At 40.4% G+C, this 20,108-nt stretch overlaps 1 protein-coding gene and 1 long non-coding RNA gene across 6 annotated transcripts; one reads left to right on the plus strand and one right to left on the minus strand.

The window, feature by feature from the left end:
* Positions 1–93: 93 nt before the first annotated feature.
* Positions 94–14,050, minus strand: slco4a1 (solute carrier organic anion transporter family, member 4A1). 5 transcript variants are annotated; one of them, XM_088362517.1, is made up of 13 exons: positions 11,160–11,267; positions 9,687–9,722; positions 6,101–7,165; positions 5,747–5,837; positions 5,125–5,246; positions 4,826–4,937; positions 3,881–4,035; positions 3,518–3,782; positions 3,112–3,277; positions 2,793–2,971; positions 2,574–2,638; positions 2,006–2,154; positions 94–1,915 (listed from the first exon to the last, which is right to left on the minus strand). In XM_088362517.1, exons 3-13 carry the CDS (start codon positions 6,921–6,923, stop codon positions 1,751–1,753), a joined length of 2,292 nt encoding a protein of 763 aa, XP_088218643.1. In that variant the 5' UTR covers positions 6,924–7,165; positions 9,687–9,722; positions 11,160–11,267; the 3' UTR covers positions 94–1,750. The 5 variants fall into 5 exon arrangements, with proteins under 5 accessions (XP_088218643.1, XP_088218661.1, XP_088218652.1 ...); XM_088362535.1 differs by lacking the exons at positions 9,687–9,722; positions 11,160–11,267 and adding an exon at positions 13,915–14,050; XM_088362526.1 differs by lacking the exon at positions 9,687–9,722 and having other exon boundaries at positions 11,160–11,300.
* On the plus strand, positions 11,529–16,551 carry LOC148402551 (uncharacterized). Its single transcript, XR_015854469.1, has 3 exons — positions 11,529–11,745; positions 14,715–16,356; positions 16,446–16,551. It is a non-coding gene; the product is annotated as an uncharacterized LOC148402551 (long non-coding RNA).
* Positions 16,552–20,108: the final 3,557 nt, after the last annotated feature.

Below are 20,108 nucleotides of genomic sequence, written 5' to 3' on the forward strand. Positions count from 1 at the left end.
TTATCCTGAGAATGACATTTATCCAAACCTGCAAAATGTATCAAACTTAATTTAATCTTGTTAAATCAGAACAAAGTAAAGAAAAACAGGCAATTTTATCTGAAGCTTTAATTATAAAACACTTGACATCTTTTGAAACAGTGCATAAAAATACATTCACTCAGCTTAGCTTCCTTAAAAGAACATTTCGTACAAATAAACCAAAAAACAAAAACTTTGAAAAGCACAGCTAACAGTAAGTACACTGGCAACATACAATAATAGGAAGTCCACCCATAACAACAGGAGACAACATCTTTTGTCAACAACAGTTAGAGGGTGATGAAAGCAGTCTACATTGGAACATTAAACATTGATGGTGAAACAATAAATGCGGTAATCCAATACAGTTCATCATCTATTTGCATATCTTACAAGGATAAAGCAGCTTTGGCACATTTGTAGTCACATTTTGATTGCAGTTAAGAAACTCCATTACAATTTTCCTTTTTTCTTTTTAAATGTTCGATTAAAGTGCAGGTACTTATGTGTAGGGCATCAAGGGGAACCTAATGAGCCGTTACCTCTTCAATCTGCTCAGCAGGGCAACTCAAATAAAACAATTAAAAGAAACTCAAAAACCAACAGTGGTTTACGACTGGAAAAATAAAAAAAAAATTGCCTCCACAAGTTCAAATAGATATATCAAGAATACAAATGTGCTTTTCCTTTCTGATTGTATGTTTGAACTGTTGTGGTTGCCAACTTTGCCAAACGGAACATTACTGAAAGTGACAAGAAAAAAAAAGGATTTGGGAGACAACGTAACAGGCATGGCTTTTTTTGCGAGGGGCAATTACGGGGAGTGTGGGAACAATATCATCTGGCAAAGTACGTTATGCAAATCTAACCAAACGTCTTTTAGATTCGAGTTACCTCAACCATCATGTCAACTTTCAAAGTCAACGTGGTTCTCTCCCATGTACATTGTGAGCTTTAATATTAGCTGCTTCTGATACTAACCATTGCGATCATCCTGATATTTTTGAAAGACTTCAAACAAGCAGACTTTTGAGTTTTGCTACCGATTCCACCATTATTCTGAAAATACAATGGAACCTTCAATTACGTGGCCTTGTTTGTGACTTGAAACAGTCGTAAATTGTGGCCAACTGAAATGAATGGAAAAGCGATTCATCTGTCCAAGTGTTATTAAATGCACAACATAGCTCTCTCCATCTGCTCATCCATGCCAAGGCTGTTCATATACAGAAACTTGTACATAAGTAGAGGTCGTTTGTCTGTGAAATCTGAGTATAACTTGAATTGTTTGTAAAAACGGACATTGGTAACTCAACGTTCAAATTCTGTTGCGCACAGACTAAATCCTCATTTGTCCAACCACTTCCTAGGATTGGTTGTCGGCCCAAATTCATTGAATAGAAGTCCTTCACACCAAAACAGTTTTGTAGTGGCACCAAAACACAATATTGTAGTGGAAATGTGGTGGAAAACATTTGGTATCGGAAAGGACTTCTATTCTCTTCTGAGCATTCATGCACTCCTCATGCTTTATATCAGAGTGAGTATTACTTTCTTTGCCTTTAACTTGTCATTTAAAGATGATGTATGTCTGTGGAACTGATAACGAAGAACAGAGAGAGACGTTTCTCTTGAGTGTTGGGGAACAATAACCTCCCTATGGCTGAATGTATCAAAGAAGAAGCACCGGCCACTTAAACCAAGACTCCGCAGATGAGAGTCGCCGGTGTCACAACCTGGTATGTGGGTTGACGATGACACCGTCTGCAGCAAGCTCTTTCACGTCGCTCTTGTCGCAAATTTCATGGTCACTGCTTTCCCGGCTGCTCTGAGGTGATTCTGGAGGAGCCTTGTACAAGATGCTGGCCAGCAAGAAGAAGATTGTCCCCAAAACCTGAAAGAAACAGTGACATCGACTAAGCCACATTTCCACCAGGCAGTCTAGTTCAGTACAAATCAAGAACACCGCTGAGTAAGCATTTACCTTATAAATGACCCCAGCAAGGAGCATGTATCGGCTCATGGCTGAGTTCTGATAGAGGTAGCAGGAGCCCTGCTCTCCACATTGATCTTGCCACAGTAAGCAGGAAATGTCAATCATGGAGCCAAATGCGATAGGTCCAGGAATACCCCCTGTGAGGAAAGGCAAGTGACAGGTTGACATGGTGAGAGTCAAATCAGGTTTAAACCAACCCTATATGTGGAAACTGAACCTTAAAAAAGCAGGCAGCTTCTAAATGACTGAGCTGGTACACTGATTTGTATTAAGGAGTCGTCATGATTACCTCGGATGACCACCTCTCATATTGTGTTTGTGCTACATTCAGCACTGATAGTATTTTCAGGTGCTGTGCTTTGACATAATAGGCAATGATTGGATTCTAAAGTAGAGTATTCAGGACGTGCAATGATTGGATTCTAACGCCATTAAAGCAGGTTGATCGTTGCCACGACCTTGACCGAAAAGTAAATCATACTTGGGGAACTGCGGGGAAGACCTGCTATAAATCTCCATGACTCAAAGTGAACCTGAAAACATCCATGAATCTTACCTAATGTGCGCACCACAATCCACTGGATGCCGAGCCCGAAGGATCTCTGACTGTCTGGCACACACCTAAAACGGCACAATAGTTAGAAATATTATCACACACTCGATATCACGTTGCAGTGGAAGTATGAAAACATGGCCAATTAATGACTCAAGACAGCACTTTATGACAACATCGACAGTTTCCTTGTAAAAAATGCAAAATGTGACAATGACTTACCTGAGTGTGGCAGTGAGCGCTGGGATGCTGCAGAGGAAGGTGAAGAAGATGATGATGAAAAAGAACGAGAGGAAGGCTGACATGTGTTTGCATCTGCTGCCACACTTTCCTGCCATAGCGAATCCATTCTGGTCCAAAGAGGCATTAGCCACAACCACACAGCTACATCCGGAGTACACCTAAGGCACATGCCACAGGATGCGAGATGACACACTGGTCACCTCTTCATTATCTTTAATTTTTCTATCCATCCAGCTCCTCTTTGAGACTGAACAGAGTGGTTTGAATGACGCTTTGGAAATAAAAAAAACCCACCAACCTTTTTGCCCGTGGAGTCCTCTGTGTGGTTGACGGAGGTGCAGCCAGCATGGCAGGGGGAGTAATACATGATGTTATCAGCACCGCAGACGGGGTTGTACAATTCCCAGGCACAGCTACAACCTTCATTGCAGCTCACTGTCAAGCTCTCTGTTACAGAAGAGCTGCTGAAGGAATTAACCGGCAGCCAGGATGGAACACAAAGAAAGTTAGTTGGTGCTTCCATTTCTCCTAAACTACACAATATGGTAAAAAAAAAATCTATTTTAATGGAGAACCAAAACAGGGTTACTTTGACAACTTCATTTAGACTGGCACATGTACATATATAGAATCTAAAACTACTTTGATCTGGATCTAACATCAGGGAGAATGATCCAACAGTTCCAATACATCTACAAGTTTACCTATTTCTTGGACCCAGATGACTAGGTAGAACATTGAGCTGTTTGAACTGGTCCTTGGGGCTCTTGACAGCAGACTGGTATGGCGCGGTGATTCCGGCCAATGGCACATTGGGGCAGTAGATGAGAAAGATGAAGATGGCGATCAAACTGACCGTAGCGCAGAGCATGCAAATACGAATGATGCCTCGGCAGCGGAGCTTCAGTTTTTTTACGATATAGCCTCCCAGGAACGTGCCCCCTCCTCCCGCGGGTACCACCATGTAACCTGGAAAATATGAGCAAAGGAGGAAAAAGGATTCACTTTCATAGAATGAATACTAGTTTGAATTTATTCCTTAACAGCGTAATATGTTCGTCACTCACCAAACCATGTGGCAGCTTCAGATGCACTGAGGCTAAACTGAGCCTCTAAGAATTTTGGACCAAATGTAGACATGCCAGCAATGAGGGTGGCCTCCGTCGCACCAGCCAAGCACAAAAACAAGAAAGGGGGATTCTTTAAGAGGAGCAGCACAGATCTGGAAAACAGGGAAAATATTTTATATTGAATATACGTATGTATGTATTAAGGATACAACAGTACATGGCAAAATATTGAACTGTTCAATGTGCCCAAATTATTTTGGTTTAAAGATAGGGTTAAGGTTTCAAATTTATAGCGTTAGGGTTTCAAAGTAGGGTTTCCAATTGAAGTTAAGAATTTCTGACTAAGGTTGGTTTAGGGTAAGGGGTTAAGGTCCTGAGTTAGGGTTAGGGTTTAAATTGTCAAAATTATTATTAACTAAGGTAATCCCAGAAGCAAAATTCAGCAGTAATTCGATAGAAAAAGGTTTTTCTCTACGCACAAAAAGGTGTCCCGAAATCATACCAAAAACCATGGTGCAAAAACTGAGGTTCGGACCGTCCCTATACCCCTTCCCTCGTATGTCTGTATTAGGGATGTTTGATGCCGCTTTATTTTTTTTCAGCCTGATACCGTACAACTACTCAACTCTTGTGTACCAAAATCAAGTATCGGATACCACTCGTACTTTTGATACATAACATTTTGTTTGTTCTTTCATCTATTAGTTTAAGATACACATTTACTAGTTGAAGACACTAGAATACAAATACCAATAGTATTTATATTCTAGGGTCAGTCAGTAAGGGGATAACAGGGTTACTCGCATAGTGAGAATAGAAAATATTCTGGGTTCATTCCTTTGGATTTTTTTGTCTGGATTTTCACCAAAAAGTTGAGCAACTTGTTCACATGTAAATATGAACATTCCCAGAATCTGTAAAGTAGAGCCACATTTAACTTACTTTGGCATGTCTTTGACTGATTTTCCAAACTGAGGGTCTGAAGCTGTGGTGTGACTGCCGTCTTTGAGCTGGTGGGCCTCAGACACCCGCATGGCCTTGTGCTCCTGAGAGCCTGGAAGAACCAAATTCAATGATGATGTCACATGAGATAACAAAAATCTAGCTCAAGAAGAAGATTATTTGAAACCAAGTAGTTAGCAATTACTATTCAATTTCAATACATTTGTCATTTGTCTCAACAATATGCTACTTGCATGTTTACTGTAATTAATACGTATGTAAATGTATTCAGTGAGTACCTGGCAGCTGTCTTGGGTAGCCCAGGATGGGGAACGCCACCAAGAGAGCTGCTGCTCCTCCTAGTAGGAAGCCAATCCACCAAGCACCAACCCACAGAGGGTTCTCTGGAGTCATGTCTGTCCTGTTGCCACACATGCACAAATTACAGTGAGTATTTCTTTCGAAAAGATGATTTTGCATTTTTAGCAAGCAACACAAGAGTCATGATGCAAACCCGAACCTCAGAAACTTTAGGCTGACTTGCTAACCACCAGTCCAGTCATTCTCAATCTTTTTACCTAGTAGTACCACTTGAAAAATACTTTGCTCATGACCAATATCAAAATGGTGGTATTGTAGGCCAAAGTTTTCTGAAAAAGTGAGACGCGTTTTATTCCTAAAAATTATATTTAGTATTATAAGAATATGCAGAGTCAGAACATTACAATACGCTTAATTACAGCAAAAAAAAGCTGATTCAAATCAAATGTATTGCAATAAACATGAAAATTGTACCAAAATAAAAGTCAACTAACTCTTCCAATAACACACACACACACACACACACACACACACACACACACACACACACACACACACACACACACACACACACACACACGCACACACAATCAGACTCACGTAAGGTTGATCTCAGTGTAAATGTTGAGTAAGTAACCCCCGAGTAGATAACCTGCTGCTGGACCCACAATTGCTGCAGTATAAAAGATCCCTGGGGACAAAAAGTGAAAGCATGGGTGTGTCACTTCAGGTACTTTCTCCTCTGTGATTTACGTGTCATTTTTCTCCAAGTTTCTTTGTTCAAAAATGGATCAGGGATCATAAAGCAGGTAACATTACAGTTTTGGTATCGGCATCATGCAAGTTGCGATTTTGATATGGTAACTAAAACAGTCAATATTATAGAATACAGACTACTTTTTCGAACCATCTTGTGCTGCAAATGTTTTGAATGAATCCCAAAATGTGACTCACCAGTGTAAACAGGCCCGTAATTTGACTTGACATTTTCATCCAGATACGTGACTCCCAGCGTGTAAAGGGGTGTCGCCCCCACACCGTGGAGAAATTGTCCCAGCATGAACACAAAGCGATAGCTGGACAATCCGCCTCCCTCTTGGTACTGGCAAGGGCTGGTCCGGTTGGCAGAGCACATTCCACTTTGCTTGGACAGGCTGACCTGGTAAGGTGGTGTGGTGAAGTGAGGCAAGGCGAAGACGAGAGAACCCAGAGCCATGAGAAGCACCCCCCAACCGAGCCAGCGAGGCTTGTGGCCCGTCCCGCCAAAGTAGCTGACAAAGGCCAAGCAAATACATGCCGCTATGTCGTAGGTGCTGGCAATGAGGCCCGCCTGGTAGCTTGGTAGGTCGAAGCGTCTCTCGATGGTTGTCACCACTGTGTTGATGAAGCCATTGATAATCATCCCCTGGAGGAAAGAGGCCACGCACAGGAAAAACAACACCCAACGGGGAGTGTTGAAGACTTGGATAGCTTTGGGCGTCAGAGCCCCCCAGCCGCAAAGCTGATCGGAGTCTGTGGCGGATTGATTTAATCTAATCTGTGACTCTGCGCAAAGGGACGTTTGCGCCTCATAAATCTGTCCCGGAAAGCTGGAAACTCCAGTGAGAATACATGGTTGAACCGGACCATCGATGCGTCTGGGTTCCGAGTCTGTGACGTTGTCTATGTGAGAGTCCACAGGGCTGGGGGTGTCCAGAGAGGGACCCCTGCTCAGTGGGAGGCTACGAAGGTCAAGGAGCTCCTGCCTGGAGCTGAAGGAGGCATCGGCATTGACCATTGAGGGTCTTGGGCTGCAGATGGGGTAGGAATGTGAAAACTACTTGGAGAGGGCAATGTAAGCTACTTGTAAAACAGCTTAAGGCAGCAGGCCAAATTGAAGTGTTCCAAGGTCTTAATCCAGCTGGGTCTCTGCAATTAAAAAATAGTAATTTCTTGTGTACTGTATTCCATGCATTCACCCTGCTTAGTGCTTCTTAAGGCTGCTCTGGTGCTTTATAAGGCAACACGTCTTGTGGTCCCCTACAAAGAAAAGATCACAGATGGAGGATGTCAGTTTTCCGCTTAAATAGTACGACAGGAAAATACATCAGTCTGAAAAGTAGACCTGCTGACAAAGAAAATTTTTTATTTTCTTCTAGGCATGTGACTGTTGGGCATGGTATGGAGACAAATTATTTTGGAGGACACTATGGGCAGCAAGAAAATTGAGTTGCAGAAAAGCAGAAGCTAAGGAGCTGCAGTTGCGGAAACAGCTTGTGTATTTGTACATTCCTATATTGATGCAATGATTTACCTCGTTGACTAATGAGATATTCTTGAAAAGCCGACTGGCCAAATACCGTATTTTTTGGAATATAAGCCGCTAATTATTGCACAAGCGTTGAACCCTACGGTGTATAGTTCAGTGCAGCTTATCTATGCATTTGTACATATTCTTTTATATATAAATATTAAACACCTGCGGTTTATAGTACAGTGTGCCTTATATATTAACAAAACAGGATTTTCCATAATTTCAGCTGGTGTGGCTTATCGGTTGTAGTTTATAGTCCAGAAATTACAATAGTAACTCATAGAACTTGTTGATGGTAGCACCCGCTTTTGCCGGTTAAAATATTAGGATCAAAATTACTTCAGCAGCGACTCTGGACTTGGGCTAGGCCCTTAACGCGGATCTCAAGCTCCGCCTGTCGAGACCCCACGGCAGCGGCTGTTGCCGTCCGTGAGAGGCGGCCTAACATATCTTGCCTAGCATCTTAACACTAGGGCAGATCCGGACCCAAAGTTAGAATTGGATGTCTAATGTCAACATTGATGCAACAAGTTAAACTGGAAGTAACAGAAATTCTAACATTTCCCTCATTTTTACTCCGCTTGTACATATCTGTTCATATCTGGTTATACTGACACTATGTTGCATATTTCTAACCCTATATTTACAATTAGCATTAGTACCGCCTGCAAATATTTGTTCTACTACACCTTATTGTAAATACTTAGATAGTTTCCGTACTCGTCCCTCATGTATATTATCCCGCATAGTATAACTTACCTCATATTTACCTGATTGCACTCTACCTTCTGCTCAGTATTACTTTTTACTCTGCACTTTGCTGCTTTTTGCACTTCTGGTTGGATGTCAAAGTTCTTTTTGCTGTACTGTACTTGTGCTGTACATTGACAATCTAATCTAATATCACAAACAGTTTATACAGTACATGCATAACACAAAGCATTTGCTTATATTAGATACATTTTCCTTATTTGCCCCTCAAATGCATCCATATTTGTCAGATATATTTTTTCTTTTGTTTTTAAAAAGCAAAATAACCCTTGTCTAGCCCATCATTCAGTGTTCTATAGTTTTAAGTAACTGCTGCATTCTTGATGTTCTAAAAAATAAAAGCCCTCATGAAAAATAAACATTATATAGTGCTGGTGAAAAAATGTCATGGTAAAATTCACAAAGAGTAAAATATTCAAGAAATTAAAGAACAGAGAAGTTCATATTATTTTATCCACAAATAACTCTGGTTAGATATTTCTTTTTTTAAGCAGAATCGATATTAAAGAATCAGAAATGGACTGATAACTGGAACCGAAACCGGACTCGTGCAAATGTAAATGATGCTCAACCTGAATCAAGAGTTAATGTGACGCTTTAGTCACATGAAACCATCGCCACAATATTACATGACAGTACTTTTCCAAATGTTTGTGTTAGGTAAAAAACTAACCAGACTGATAAAAGGGACCATAGCATGCTTTGAAGTTGTTCAAAGACAGCTATAGCAAAACATTGTAATGCAAAAGAGAAATACCCTTCCAATGAAACACAGTAGAACATTACCACAAGGATGTGAAGGAATGTACACGTGTTGTAATAAAAATATAACTGAGTAAATGATTACAAGAGTCAACAATTTCTAGGGAAATTTTGCTTTGTTACTAGATACCGCATGACTTTTGATAGTTTATATTGATGTAACAATGAAACCCTTTTCTCTCTGTTGAAATAAAAAAATTCCGGGGCCTCTACATGATACTTTCTGTTTTGCTCCTACAAAAGTAATATGTGACAATGCATTTTATTATTTTTTATACAGCAGTCTTTACATGTCCATGGATTAAAGAAATCCTCCAAAAGGAGGCTAACTGTCGTGTCTACTGCTTGCCCTATTTGGGCTGATTTTAAGCCAACAGGCTGACTCTGGTCACCAGTTCCACCACAGGGTGCACAAAGAGACCATAGCCATGCATTCCCATTTCACACCATCACAAATTGGAACTGAGCCCAAGCTGCTTGCATGCTGAGCCTCAACAGCACACCATCAGTGATGGCAAGATACACGTGAGCGTTATTTAACACATACAATTAAGCCAAACTGTATAGGCCGAGTTGTTAACTTCAAAGAGTATTCTTATGATTCAAAGTTATGCATAACGTTTTCAGTAAATATATAAAAATGATTGTTTTGAGTGTCCTGAAAAAACACCAAGAATTGATTATGATAAAATATTGTGTCTTACAGCCCCTTACCTTTACATATCACTCTCAAAAGGTCTTGAATAGGGTCTGGTAAAATAGAACAGAAAAGATCATGGCAAACTCAGAAAGCCTCTTATTGGGGAGTGCAGAGGCAGCACATTAGGACACACCCACGGGGAGGGCCGTGCTCACTCTGATGCGACATAATCCATCCCACGATACAAATATACTGCTGGTACTGCTCTGAAGGCCCAACATGATTCAATTCACCACTATACATTGACTCGTCCATTTTCTGTGCTGCTCATGCTCACTAAGGTCACAAGTGATCTGGAGCCTATCCCAGCTAACTTTGGGCAAAATGCAGGCAACACTGTGAACTGTTCACCAGTCAGCATTCCACCATTCATACTGTCACTGAGTGGAAACTGAAACCAGGCCAATGTACACCTACACCATCAGTGACTAAAGTTGAAACATTCGCATCGTTTTAATTTGCTTTAGTTCCTCAGGGGGTCTTCCCTGCTCTGTGGTGAACAAAGGTTTCCGAAGAAGCAAGCAAATGCTCTGAGGTTATGCTTTTCAGGAGAGCAGCAAATTCAGTCAGGCTCCATTCACAGGACTGTACGTCTAAACATTCACATTGGATTTCATTTTATTTTTAAAATGTGCTGTTGATGGACAGAGCGGAGGATCCCATTAAATAAAGACACGCTAGTGTCATTTGTAGTTTAGTCACCAAAAATGTGTTTCCACTATTTTCATTTATGATTGTTTCATCATTTTTTGCATCTCAAATCAACCTCGATGAACCAGCCAAATTTTACAAGTCCCGTAAATCTTGAGTCTAAAAAGAGCATAGATTTCAAGGTTGAGGCAGACTTATACAGCCCAATAATGTCTGTAAATGTAAACATGTTGCTTTATCAAACCATCAGGTTCTTACACTGCTTATCTTCTCGAGAGTTACGGCTGAGGTACAGTCCATCCTATTAGATAAAACTTAAGACTACACCCCACAGTAGACTGGTCGCCAGTCATTCACGAGGTATTTATAGAGAGCCCCTTAGCCCAACCATTCACACTCAAAACTGCCATGGAGAGTGCGGAAACTGAAGCTGAGTGAACCACAGTGCCGTTGTCACTGACTGCAAGTTGCTTTCTATTTATCTCAAATTGTTGGCAGGTATTGAGATATCAATAGCATCATGTTTAGCGTTTCCTTAATCCATTGAGGCTTTTTTTTCTTTTCTTAATGTGATGTTACCCTATGACACTGTATATTTGGTTATATTAACTACAATATCAGTAGACCAAAATAAGATACATTGCGTTGATGCTGAAATGTTACTTTCCGTTAGAGTGGTGTGTGTGTGGTCAGTTTTGATATGAGTGTTCCGTAATAACGGTGACTTTCTTTTAGAGTTTCCTATTCTGAGTCACTTCCATATGTAGGCTGAAGAAAACTACCCTCAAAGTTTTTTCCATAGAAAGTAAGAATAAAAAATAAGCAGAATACTGTACCTTGATTTTGAACATGGGGCGATACTCTTAATTTGTGTCTCACTGCCAGACTTTTTTTTTGTATTTTATATACAGTGCTTTGTTCCAGTTGCGGTTGTTAATAAAATGAGTTGTTCTATCTGACTTTGTTGTTTGTGGTTTTTACTCTTTAGTCAAATAAAGGCTTTGTTCTCTTTGTTCTTGCACTTCCTAGTCCACTTCACAAACACATCAAACAACTACTTTGACAAAGGAATGGTATTCCCCCCTGTAATTACATAGTTTAGATATTTATTCTGTTTTTTCATGCAGATATTATCGCTCATGAAATGCATGTGAAATTTGTCTGTTCTTCACTATTTTGTCTTTGTTGTCACGATTCGTCCCCTGTTGCTTTATTATGTCTGTTACCATGGTTTCTGTTCGCGTTGCCCCTCCCCTCCTGTGTCACCTCAATCCATGTAACCACAGTCACCTGCCTCTTGTTACCTGTTTTGTATTTAAGTCCTGTCTGCCCATCACACCCGTCGGATCATTGATGTCATCACGTCTGTTGTCGGCATGTCTTGATATTGTCACGTCTGTAGTCTTCTTGTCTCACGTACAGGTCAGTCAGTCCAGTTATTGTTTTGTTAAGTTGTCTCAGTTTGCCGTTTTGAGTTTGCTCAATAAACCCTGGTCCAAGCTGCATTTGGTCGCCCTGCTCCATCCGTTCCATGACATTTGTCTGCTTTGTGTTGTCATACTAAAGTCATGTGTTGTTTGTTGCCATGCTCCCCCCCAAGTAATGAGTACTTGCATTTGTATTGTTATGTTACTCTTTGAGAACCAACATTCTCACTTAAGATGGAAAAGCTGCCGAGTATTAAATAATCCTCTCTGACCCTCCAAGCACATCTGATTACTAGTCAGGCGTTACGTAATCTTACACTGAGCTCAAATCAGTCCAGAGTATTTCAGATACTTTGTTTTATAACATTTTATAAAGCAAAACAAAACATTAGGATCTTATTACAAAAGATACTTCACTGTGTGTCAAGGGAAGCATTTGTGGCCTGACTTTGACAACCTTTAAAATGACAATTTAAAGTGTTTTACTGCTTTTTTTGTGACGCTCTTAATATCAACTATTGACTAAACACTTGTCGAACAGCCTCAATTGCTTTCAACACAAAACTGTTGAGTGTAGTGTGAAACATCACACCATGCTTGTCCCACTGGTTACAGCTCAGAAACTATCCTTAAAGGCAAAATATCGGTGGGAAGTCTTTGCCCCTGCATTGCACCTCCTCAGTGCAGTTAAAATTGCACAGCAATGGGCATTGTGAAAGGAGTGTGTGTCAGTTGACACCTCATCCGTTTCTTCTGTAAATTGGGTCACACAATCAGTCAAATGAAGCTGCATTCATTCTGATAACATTGCTTGAGACATTTTTTGCAGTGGTTCTTTTCAGTTCGTGCCAACTATAAAGATACTTAGCTCTCCCAGTAAAATGACCAATATTAAAATACAGTAGTGTGGAAGGGGCTAAATGTTCATCCAAAATGAGACAGTTTTATTGCCTTAAAGTATATTTAGGCTGCTGTATAGTTAAGCAGTTTGTATTTACCTAAATATACTAAAACTATTTTAAAATGTTTAATTGAAATTGTATTTCACATGCATTACGTTACGTTGTTTAAAATTTATTAAACTATAAAGCAAAATACAGTTGAAACATATTTGGAGAAAGTCTGCCATGTACCACTAGAGGGAGCCCAATTTTCAGAACCATTGCTCTACAGTTGAATTTTTTTTCCTTCTGTCCTTCCTGTTGACTGTTGATGCTATCAGTGTGAGAGCACACAATACAATGGAGCAGTTTGATGTGCACATGTTGAAGTGGAGCAACATTTTTAGGCACACTACTTAACCTTTGATCAATTAAAGCTTGGACTACAACCCCCATTTCTCCTAAATAATTCCCTCTTCCACAATTGTATGCTTCCAACTTTATAAGAACCATCTGGGAATGGCTCTTTTATGTTCTCCAATACACAAAGCAATTTCAAAATATGCATAGTTTTATGAGTTTGTTGTGGAAGAACAAACACGATCATTACATACATTAGGGATCGACCACAAGAGAGATTGGGACAGAGCCTGCAGAGCCCCTGATGACATCTGTCACCTCATAATTGGTCGATCTTGATCTGTCTATCTATCTTTCCATCATGCATCCATTAATTAATTTATCCAGATAATAATGAACTTGCTCTGAGGTGATATGCACATCCTAACAATCGTCATTATGAACCGAAATTGTGTGCACTGATGAAACAGGTGATGTAAACAAGATCATCTGGGTCTGGGTGCACCTCTCCCCCCCTGCAGGGAGGGAACCACCCTGGCGTCTGCTGCCATGCGGTGACAAATATAACATGAATAAAACCACACAATGATGCTTATTCTGCCCTGACGGTCAGAGATAGGACAGATACTAGAAAATGTTGCGTTATAATAAAATGTTCGCAGTAGGAGACATCAAGGGAAGAATAAGGATCGAAGATGTATGTTGCTGTGTGTTTATGACGACGCTCATTTAGCAAAGCACGGGAAATCGGTGGTTTACAAAACACCCCTTTTGTTCAGTGTTGTCGCAAAACCTGGTGCAGGTTGCATGTTTGAGGCATGTCTGGTGCGTGTATGACATGGTCCGTGCACTTCTCCGCAACATCCGCATCCAGCTTCGCTCCCATCCAAAAAAAAAAAAAAAAAAAAACGGACGGCGCTTACCTTGAAAAGACACTCCATACACCCTCCCTCGCGTCACCAAGTCTGGTTTCCTGAGTGTGTGACGGTGCGAGTGCTGCATGCTGACGCTCTGAGCACGTTGCTGCCTTGTGGAAGTGTCATGGCGGTATACAGTGACATCAACCGTGAAACTGCAAAAGTGCAGTACTGTGCTGTGCTTATGTTGCAAAACATATTTCATTAATTTTAATATGGTAATATTATTCAGTGGCGCAACCCTAATCACGGAGATTAGGTCCAACACAGTCCAGATCAGCCTCTGATTCCCCCCAACCCCCCACACACAGGGTGGAAAAAAATGAAAATATAAATACTACAACACCCTCAAACACCTGCTCATTCCTCCTCTCATTTGGTGATGCCACAAATTGAGGATCCGCAGCCACTAGTCCCGCCCCATCCGCCGCTCACGCAGACTGAACGCACGCTCACTTTATCATAGCATGTGTCCCAGCAATTTGAATTGACATGCGACTATAAATGATCAAATGTTTCCCCATACCCCTTGCAACGAGCTAGTCATTGCTGTTTGGTGTAAATGATTAAATTCCCAGATGTCTATAATTAACTGTGGATCGCTATAAATAGCATGATACAGCTTCTTTAAGTTTTCAAACTTTTCATCTGGTTCACTGTAAATTGAAGTATGATCTTCTATTAGCTGTTGTATGAGCATTTGACCAGTAGAGGGTAGTAAAAGACTACATAACAACAACCATTGTGTGCCCTTCAATCTGAACATCCATCCATTCTCAACACCTTTTATCCTGTACACTGTACAGGTTCGCGAGGGGTACTGGAGCCTATCCCAGCTGACATCCGGAGAAGGGCAGATCACACCTTGAACTGGTTGCCAGCCAATCGCACAAACAACCTTTGGTACTCACACCTACGGGCAATTTGGAGCGGTCAACTGGACTACGATGCATGTCTTCGCAATGTGAAAGGAAACCAGTGTACCTGGAGGAAACCCACGGAGGCACGGGGAGAACATGCAAACTCCACAACATTTTATTATTGTACATATAGAGCGTTTTATTGTACAGGAGAGACATAGCAGCAATAGGCGTCACTGATTTCAAAATGTTGGCTGACTGCTGAGGGGCAAGATGTCAATCACCCGGAGTGGCAGCTCAAGGGTCGAAATGGGGTTTTAAACTAGGGTTAAGGTCTCATGTAGGTTTGTAACCTAGGGAACTTCTTTGTTCTCTCTGTACTGTGAAAATGTATCTACTATAACAAATGTATGCAAAATAATTGATTTGCCTAAGTTGAATTTTTGACCTTCAGACATATACATCAGCTTTGTTTTAACTTTATCTACAGTAAACGTTTTTTTTTAAACATCCATGGCCTGTATGAAAGTATAGTGTCTGTCACCATAATTTGGCAGTATTTCAAAAGGTGTTTTTTTTTTTTATCGCTGATTGTGAGTTGGCTAAAGTGAAGCTCATTTGAAAAATATTGTTATTATTATTATTATTTTGTCATTTCATGCTTGACATCCTCATTAGGAACAAGGTAGGCCTACTGCATAAAATATTAATTCATCTGAAGTCATTGTTATTGTCAAATGCAGGAGGGCAAAGTTTGTTTGTTTGTTTGTTTGTTTGTTTGTTTGTTTGTTTGTTTCGGCTTGTACATTGTCAACATTCATCACAATTTCATCCCATGCAGTGCTAACACATGTCTTGCCAGCGTGCTTTCTGAGAAGGCCTCCCATGTGCATTATACGACGGTAATAATATGCCACGTAAAAATGAAGTATTACTTGGAGCTGAATGATGTTCCACGAAGAATTCTGTTTGGTACTGATAGATACCTCAGTCTGTAGATGCAGGCATCTGTCGCCCTTTATAGGGCCATTTCCGTGAGAGTTGAGTGATGTTACATTGAATGAAATGATACTGTGATAAATGACTGTACTGCTGTGTGTAGAGGCGCGTATGTCTCCTGTACCTCATCGGATGCTTTATGTCACTCTCCAAGCATCATGTTTTGCTTCTTATGAAACACAAGAGGGCACTCTGCTCTATATTGTGAAACCTCTGAAACAGCAGGCCCACACACAAACACACAGCTTCAGGAATTGTTTGTGACCACAGTGACGACATGCAACGTACATAATGATCTTGCAGCGCACCCACGTGTTAAATTCGAAAATCTGCGTGGCTGCTCACCCATCAAATAGGAAATTACGCAACCAAGTAAACCTTTTCAATTCTGTTTTCAAAATTGTGTCTGCAAGCAGTTCTGATTTTTGGGGGAATGTGACTTCTCAGTCACGCTAATTTTCATATTTCCATTTTTGGTTTTCAGGCGGGGGGAAAGGGATGAACAAGCACCTCTGTTCCTCTGTTACCCTCATGGTAAAAAAAAAAAAAAGCCATATTAACCAATGGACCTGTGGTAGCGGCACATACGGTCAGCCAAAGACTTGAGATAGGACTGCCCCCTCAATATAGACTAATTGTAAATTTTTACTGATTTATTCTATTTTCTTCTTTTGCCAGTTTGTTTTTACTGGAATGTGTGCCTACATGAAAAGAAAACACATCTTAGCAGCCTTAAATAATACCAATAACTTGACAAACATACAACTGATGCAAACAAGACAAGCCACCACTCATAAAAATGTCTTTGTTGTCTGCTGCTTATTGGATAAAAACATGAAAAGAAACCCTAAGTAAAGTGTGTGAGCTGAATGCAACACACACACACACACAGGGTGAAAACTACATTTTTTGCGTGATCATGCAGTGGTTTTGGAGGAGCTTGCAATTGTGCTGAGTGGAAGGATCCTGACGTTGGGGACCTTCGCATTCATCACACTCAGTCATACACACTGCAGTAGCCCCGAGGCCTGATCCGCTTTAATTATGAGTCACCCAGCTAATCAATAGCAAGAAGGATAATTCCATTTCAACACCCAATATGCATTTATGCCGATGTCAGATTTAAACGACTTGAACCTTGATTACCCTCATATTGTGCTTGTATATTTATAACTGTGTGATCTATAAGGTGCTTGAATGTGCGCTTGCATTATTTCAGTCAGAGCGAGCAGCCATTGATGGCTTATCATGCATATTACTGGAAGTGAATCTAACAGCGACGCAAGAACATTTATAATATAAGATAAGAATGGATTTTTCAACCTATTTCATTCCTCGGTAAATACATTCACCCACAGGCCACTATACAGAACGTTTTTATTTGTGTGTGTGTGTGTGTGTGTGTGTGTGTGTGTGTGTGTGTGTGTGTGTGTGTGTGTGTGTGTGTTTGGGGGCCTTCATACACAATTGTATTATGACACCTGCTTCTATTTTGCATAAATCTAAGGAGTTCTGGTAAAAAAATGATCTTGAACCCAATTACTGCTGACATCACATATTGTTAAAAAACAAGAGATTTCCTGTCTTATTACAATTAAAATTTGATGAGACTGGTAGAGACATAATATAATTAGAATTATGGGCAATTTAAAGTATTGAAGTTAACATAAACTAGTTGTAGAATCCTGCGCTCTGCACATTATTTCATTTAGGTACAGTGGCATCAGGCGGTTTTTCATCTTCAAGGAAAAAAAATCAAAATATTTTTCTCTGGTCTGACCTTTGACACTAACTGCCTAAAAGATAATATGTCAGCTTGCCTTCTAAAAGCGTAGGAGTCCGAAAATGGAGACAAGTACTTTTGATTAAACGTCAGAAGACCAAGTTGGTCCAAGTAAAATTAATCTGTTGGAGCATGAAGAACATAACCTGGACGTGGATCATTAGCTTGGTGCTAACACAGCGAGAGTTGGCTCCATAATTTATTCTATCCACAAGGATTATTATTTTAGATTGAAATGGATGTGATCCTGAATTGCTCTGCACCATCGCTTGGTGTAACATGAGTGATGAGGTCAGCTGTGTGTGTGCGCGTGCATGCGTGTGTGTGTAAAGTGAGGGTTGCATTGGACATGCGCATTTCAGAGAGGGTCAAGACCACTTGTCGACAGTGTGAATGAAAACTGCTGAAAGTGTGATCGCTACTCTCAGGGAGATTCTCAATCACTTTACTCGAGCCATATGGCCACAGTTTGGTTTGGTACAGTAAACATTGATTTGGCCTTCTTCTTGTCTTCTTTAGATGTTCAGGCAAGGTGGTCCATAATATGTGATGTACGGTAACTAAAGAATTAGTTCCACCTCTGACTGCACTGCATTATTGATTGGAATCAAGAATAAAAGTAGACACTAATACAAAGGACAAGTGTGAGCCTTGGTTTCGAACTAGGGTTTTAAACTCGGGTTAGGGTTTCAAAGTAGGGTTAGGGTTTCAAACTAGGGTCAAAGTCAAAGTCAGCTTTATTGTGAATTTCTCCACATGCCAAAGACACACAAAGAAACCGAAATTTCGTTCCCCCCATCCCACGGTGACAAGACATGGCTCACAACAGACAAACAAGTAAACAAGTATAACAAAAGCGTGCTGAATAAATAATGAATAAATAACACAACAAATAAATAAATAAATAAGAGGAGCAAAAAAAAAAAAAAAAAGAGGAGCAAGTGCGCATACAGCAGACATTCCCGAAAATAGTGCAACAGTGCCGCACGCTACGCAGAAGGGGGTAGCGAGTTCAGGTCCCTAACAGCCTGGAGAAAGAAGCTGTTGGCGAGTCTGGTGGTGCGGGAGCGCAGGCTCCTGTACCTCTTCCCAGAGGGCAGAAGGTCAAACAAAGAGTGAGGGTTTCAAACTAAGGTTTCAAAACAAGAGTTAGGGTTTCAAAGTTGGGTTAGGGTTTTATTGTTTCTTATTCTTTTTGGCTTTTTTTTTCCTTAAATCTAGATACTTTTATAATGGTGTAAGCGTCAGCCACTCAGGGGAATTGTTGTACACTTCTGAAAAGACACACGACCTCACAGGCAAACACACATCATTGTGACGGAGCCGTCTGCTCCCTCCTGTCGCCTCATTTGTTGCGACATCAGTGGGTTTTCTCCAAGGAGGCTCCATTTTATGCCCTTGTCAGCAAACTTCAGCTTTCAACTTCCCTCACTCACTCTGCTCCTCAATCTTTTCACTTTGCCAATTCTTTAGTACCCTGCCACATACTGATCATCCTCTTATTGTACTTCTGGGCTCTCTCCCTCAGTCTTCATCTTTTGAGATGGTCATTTTTTCTTTTGTCAAGTGCTCAGTATGTCAAAAACGACACAGCTAATCTTAGGGTAGCACTTGGATCACAAACCCTTAACCATTTGCTTGTAGCGTCACTTGGGCAGTTTGCCATCGCCTCACAATTAAAATGCTGCAGTCACTTCTTTCAGGTTCCAACGCACATACTGTCACAAGAACCCTATGTCTGCATACCATTTCATGACATTTTCTCGAGAGGTGGTGTAAGAGCCAAACCTATTAAATACAATGCTGTATGTATGTAAAACTCAAGGATGCGTGGGAGAGTCATAGCTGCGCAACAAATTCTGAAATCAAAATTTTGAAAGTTTCCATGCTAGATCAAATTAAAACTACACAGTTAACAATGTGACAGAGTTGCAAGAACACTTTTAAGATATGAAATATATAATTGTTAAATAATTTAACATCAGTGTGTTTTGTTAATTGTTAACACTGTCATTGCTTCTCTTTAACTACGAATAAGCTTTAAATTACTATACTATCACTATATGAATATATCACGATATAAATAGCACATGTTTTATGGCACTACAACACTTGCTTTTGAAATTATATTACAGCTGAAAACAATATTAATGCACTGAATGGGTTAAATGCTCACTGACATGCACCTCACATTTCAGAGGAGCACAGAACCTCTGCCAGTTTTTACGTTGGGCGCACAGGCCTGTCTGCAAAAGTAATACTCAACTCTTTTGGTGACTCTCACAGAGTTAAATTAGACAAGGCAAGTGGTGAATCAACATTGTAGAGTATTTTTAACATACAAAACCAATGCTTGAATTTTTTTTAATATTCTGTGTGCACATAAAAATTGTGTGTGTGTTTACATTTATAGTATATTTGTTATTATTTATAAAACCAATACTATGAGGAGGGTTGAGTGCCAGTTTAGTTGTTGATGTTTGTGCGTGACTGCTGGCCTGCGTTTTGGTTTGTCATTTGTTTCTTCTCAACAGAGCAGTTCAAGTGTGAAGGAGGGT

The sequence above is a fragment of the Syngnathus floridae genome, chromosome 2 (assembly GCF_059516105.1).
Source record: "Syngnathus floridae isolate MCC-2025c chromosome 2, RoL_Sflo_1.0, whole genome shotgun sequence".
NCBI lineage: Eukaryota > Metazoa > Chordata > Actinopteri > Syngnathiformes > Syngnathidae > Syngnathus > Syngnathus floridae.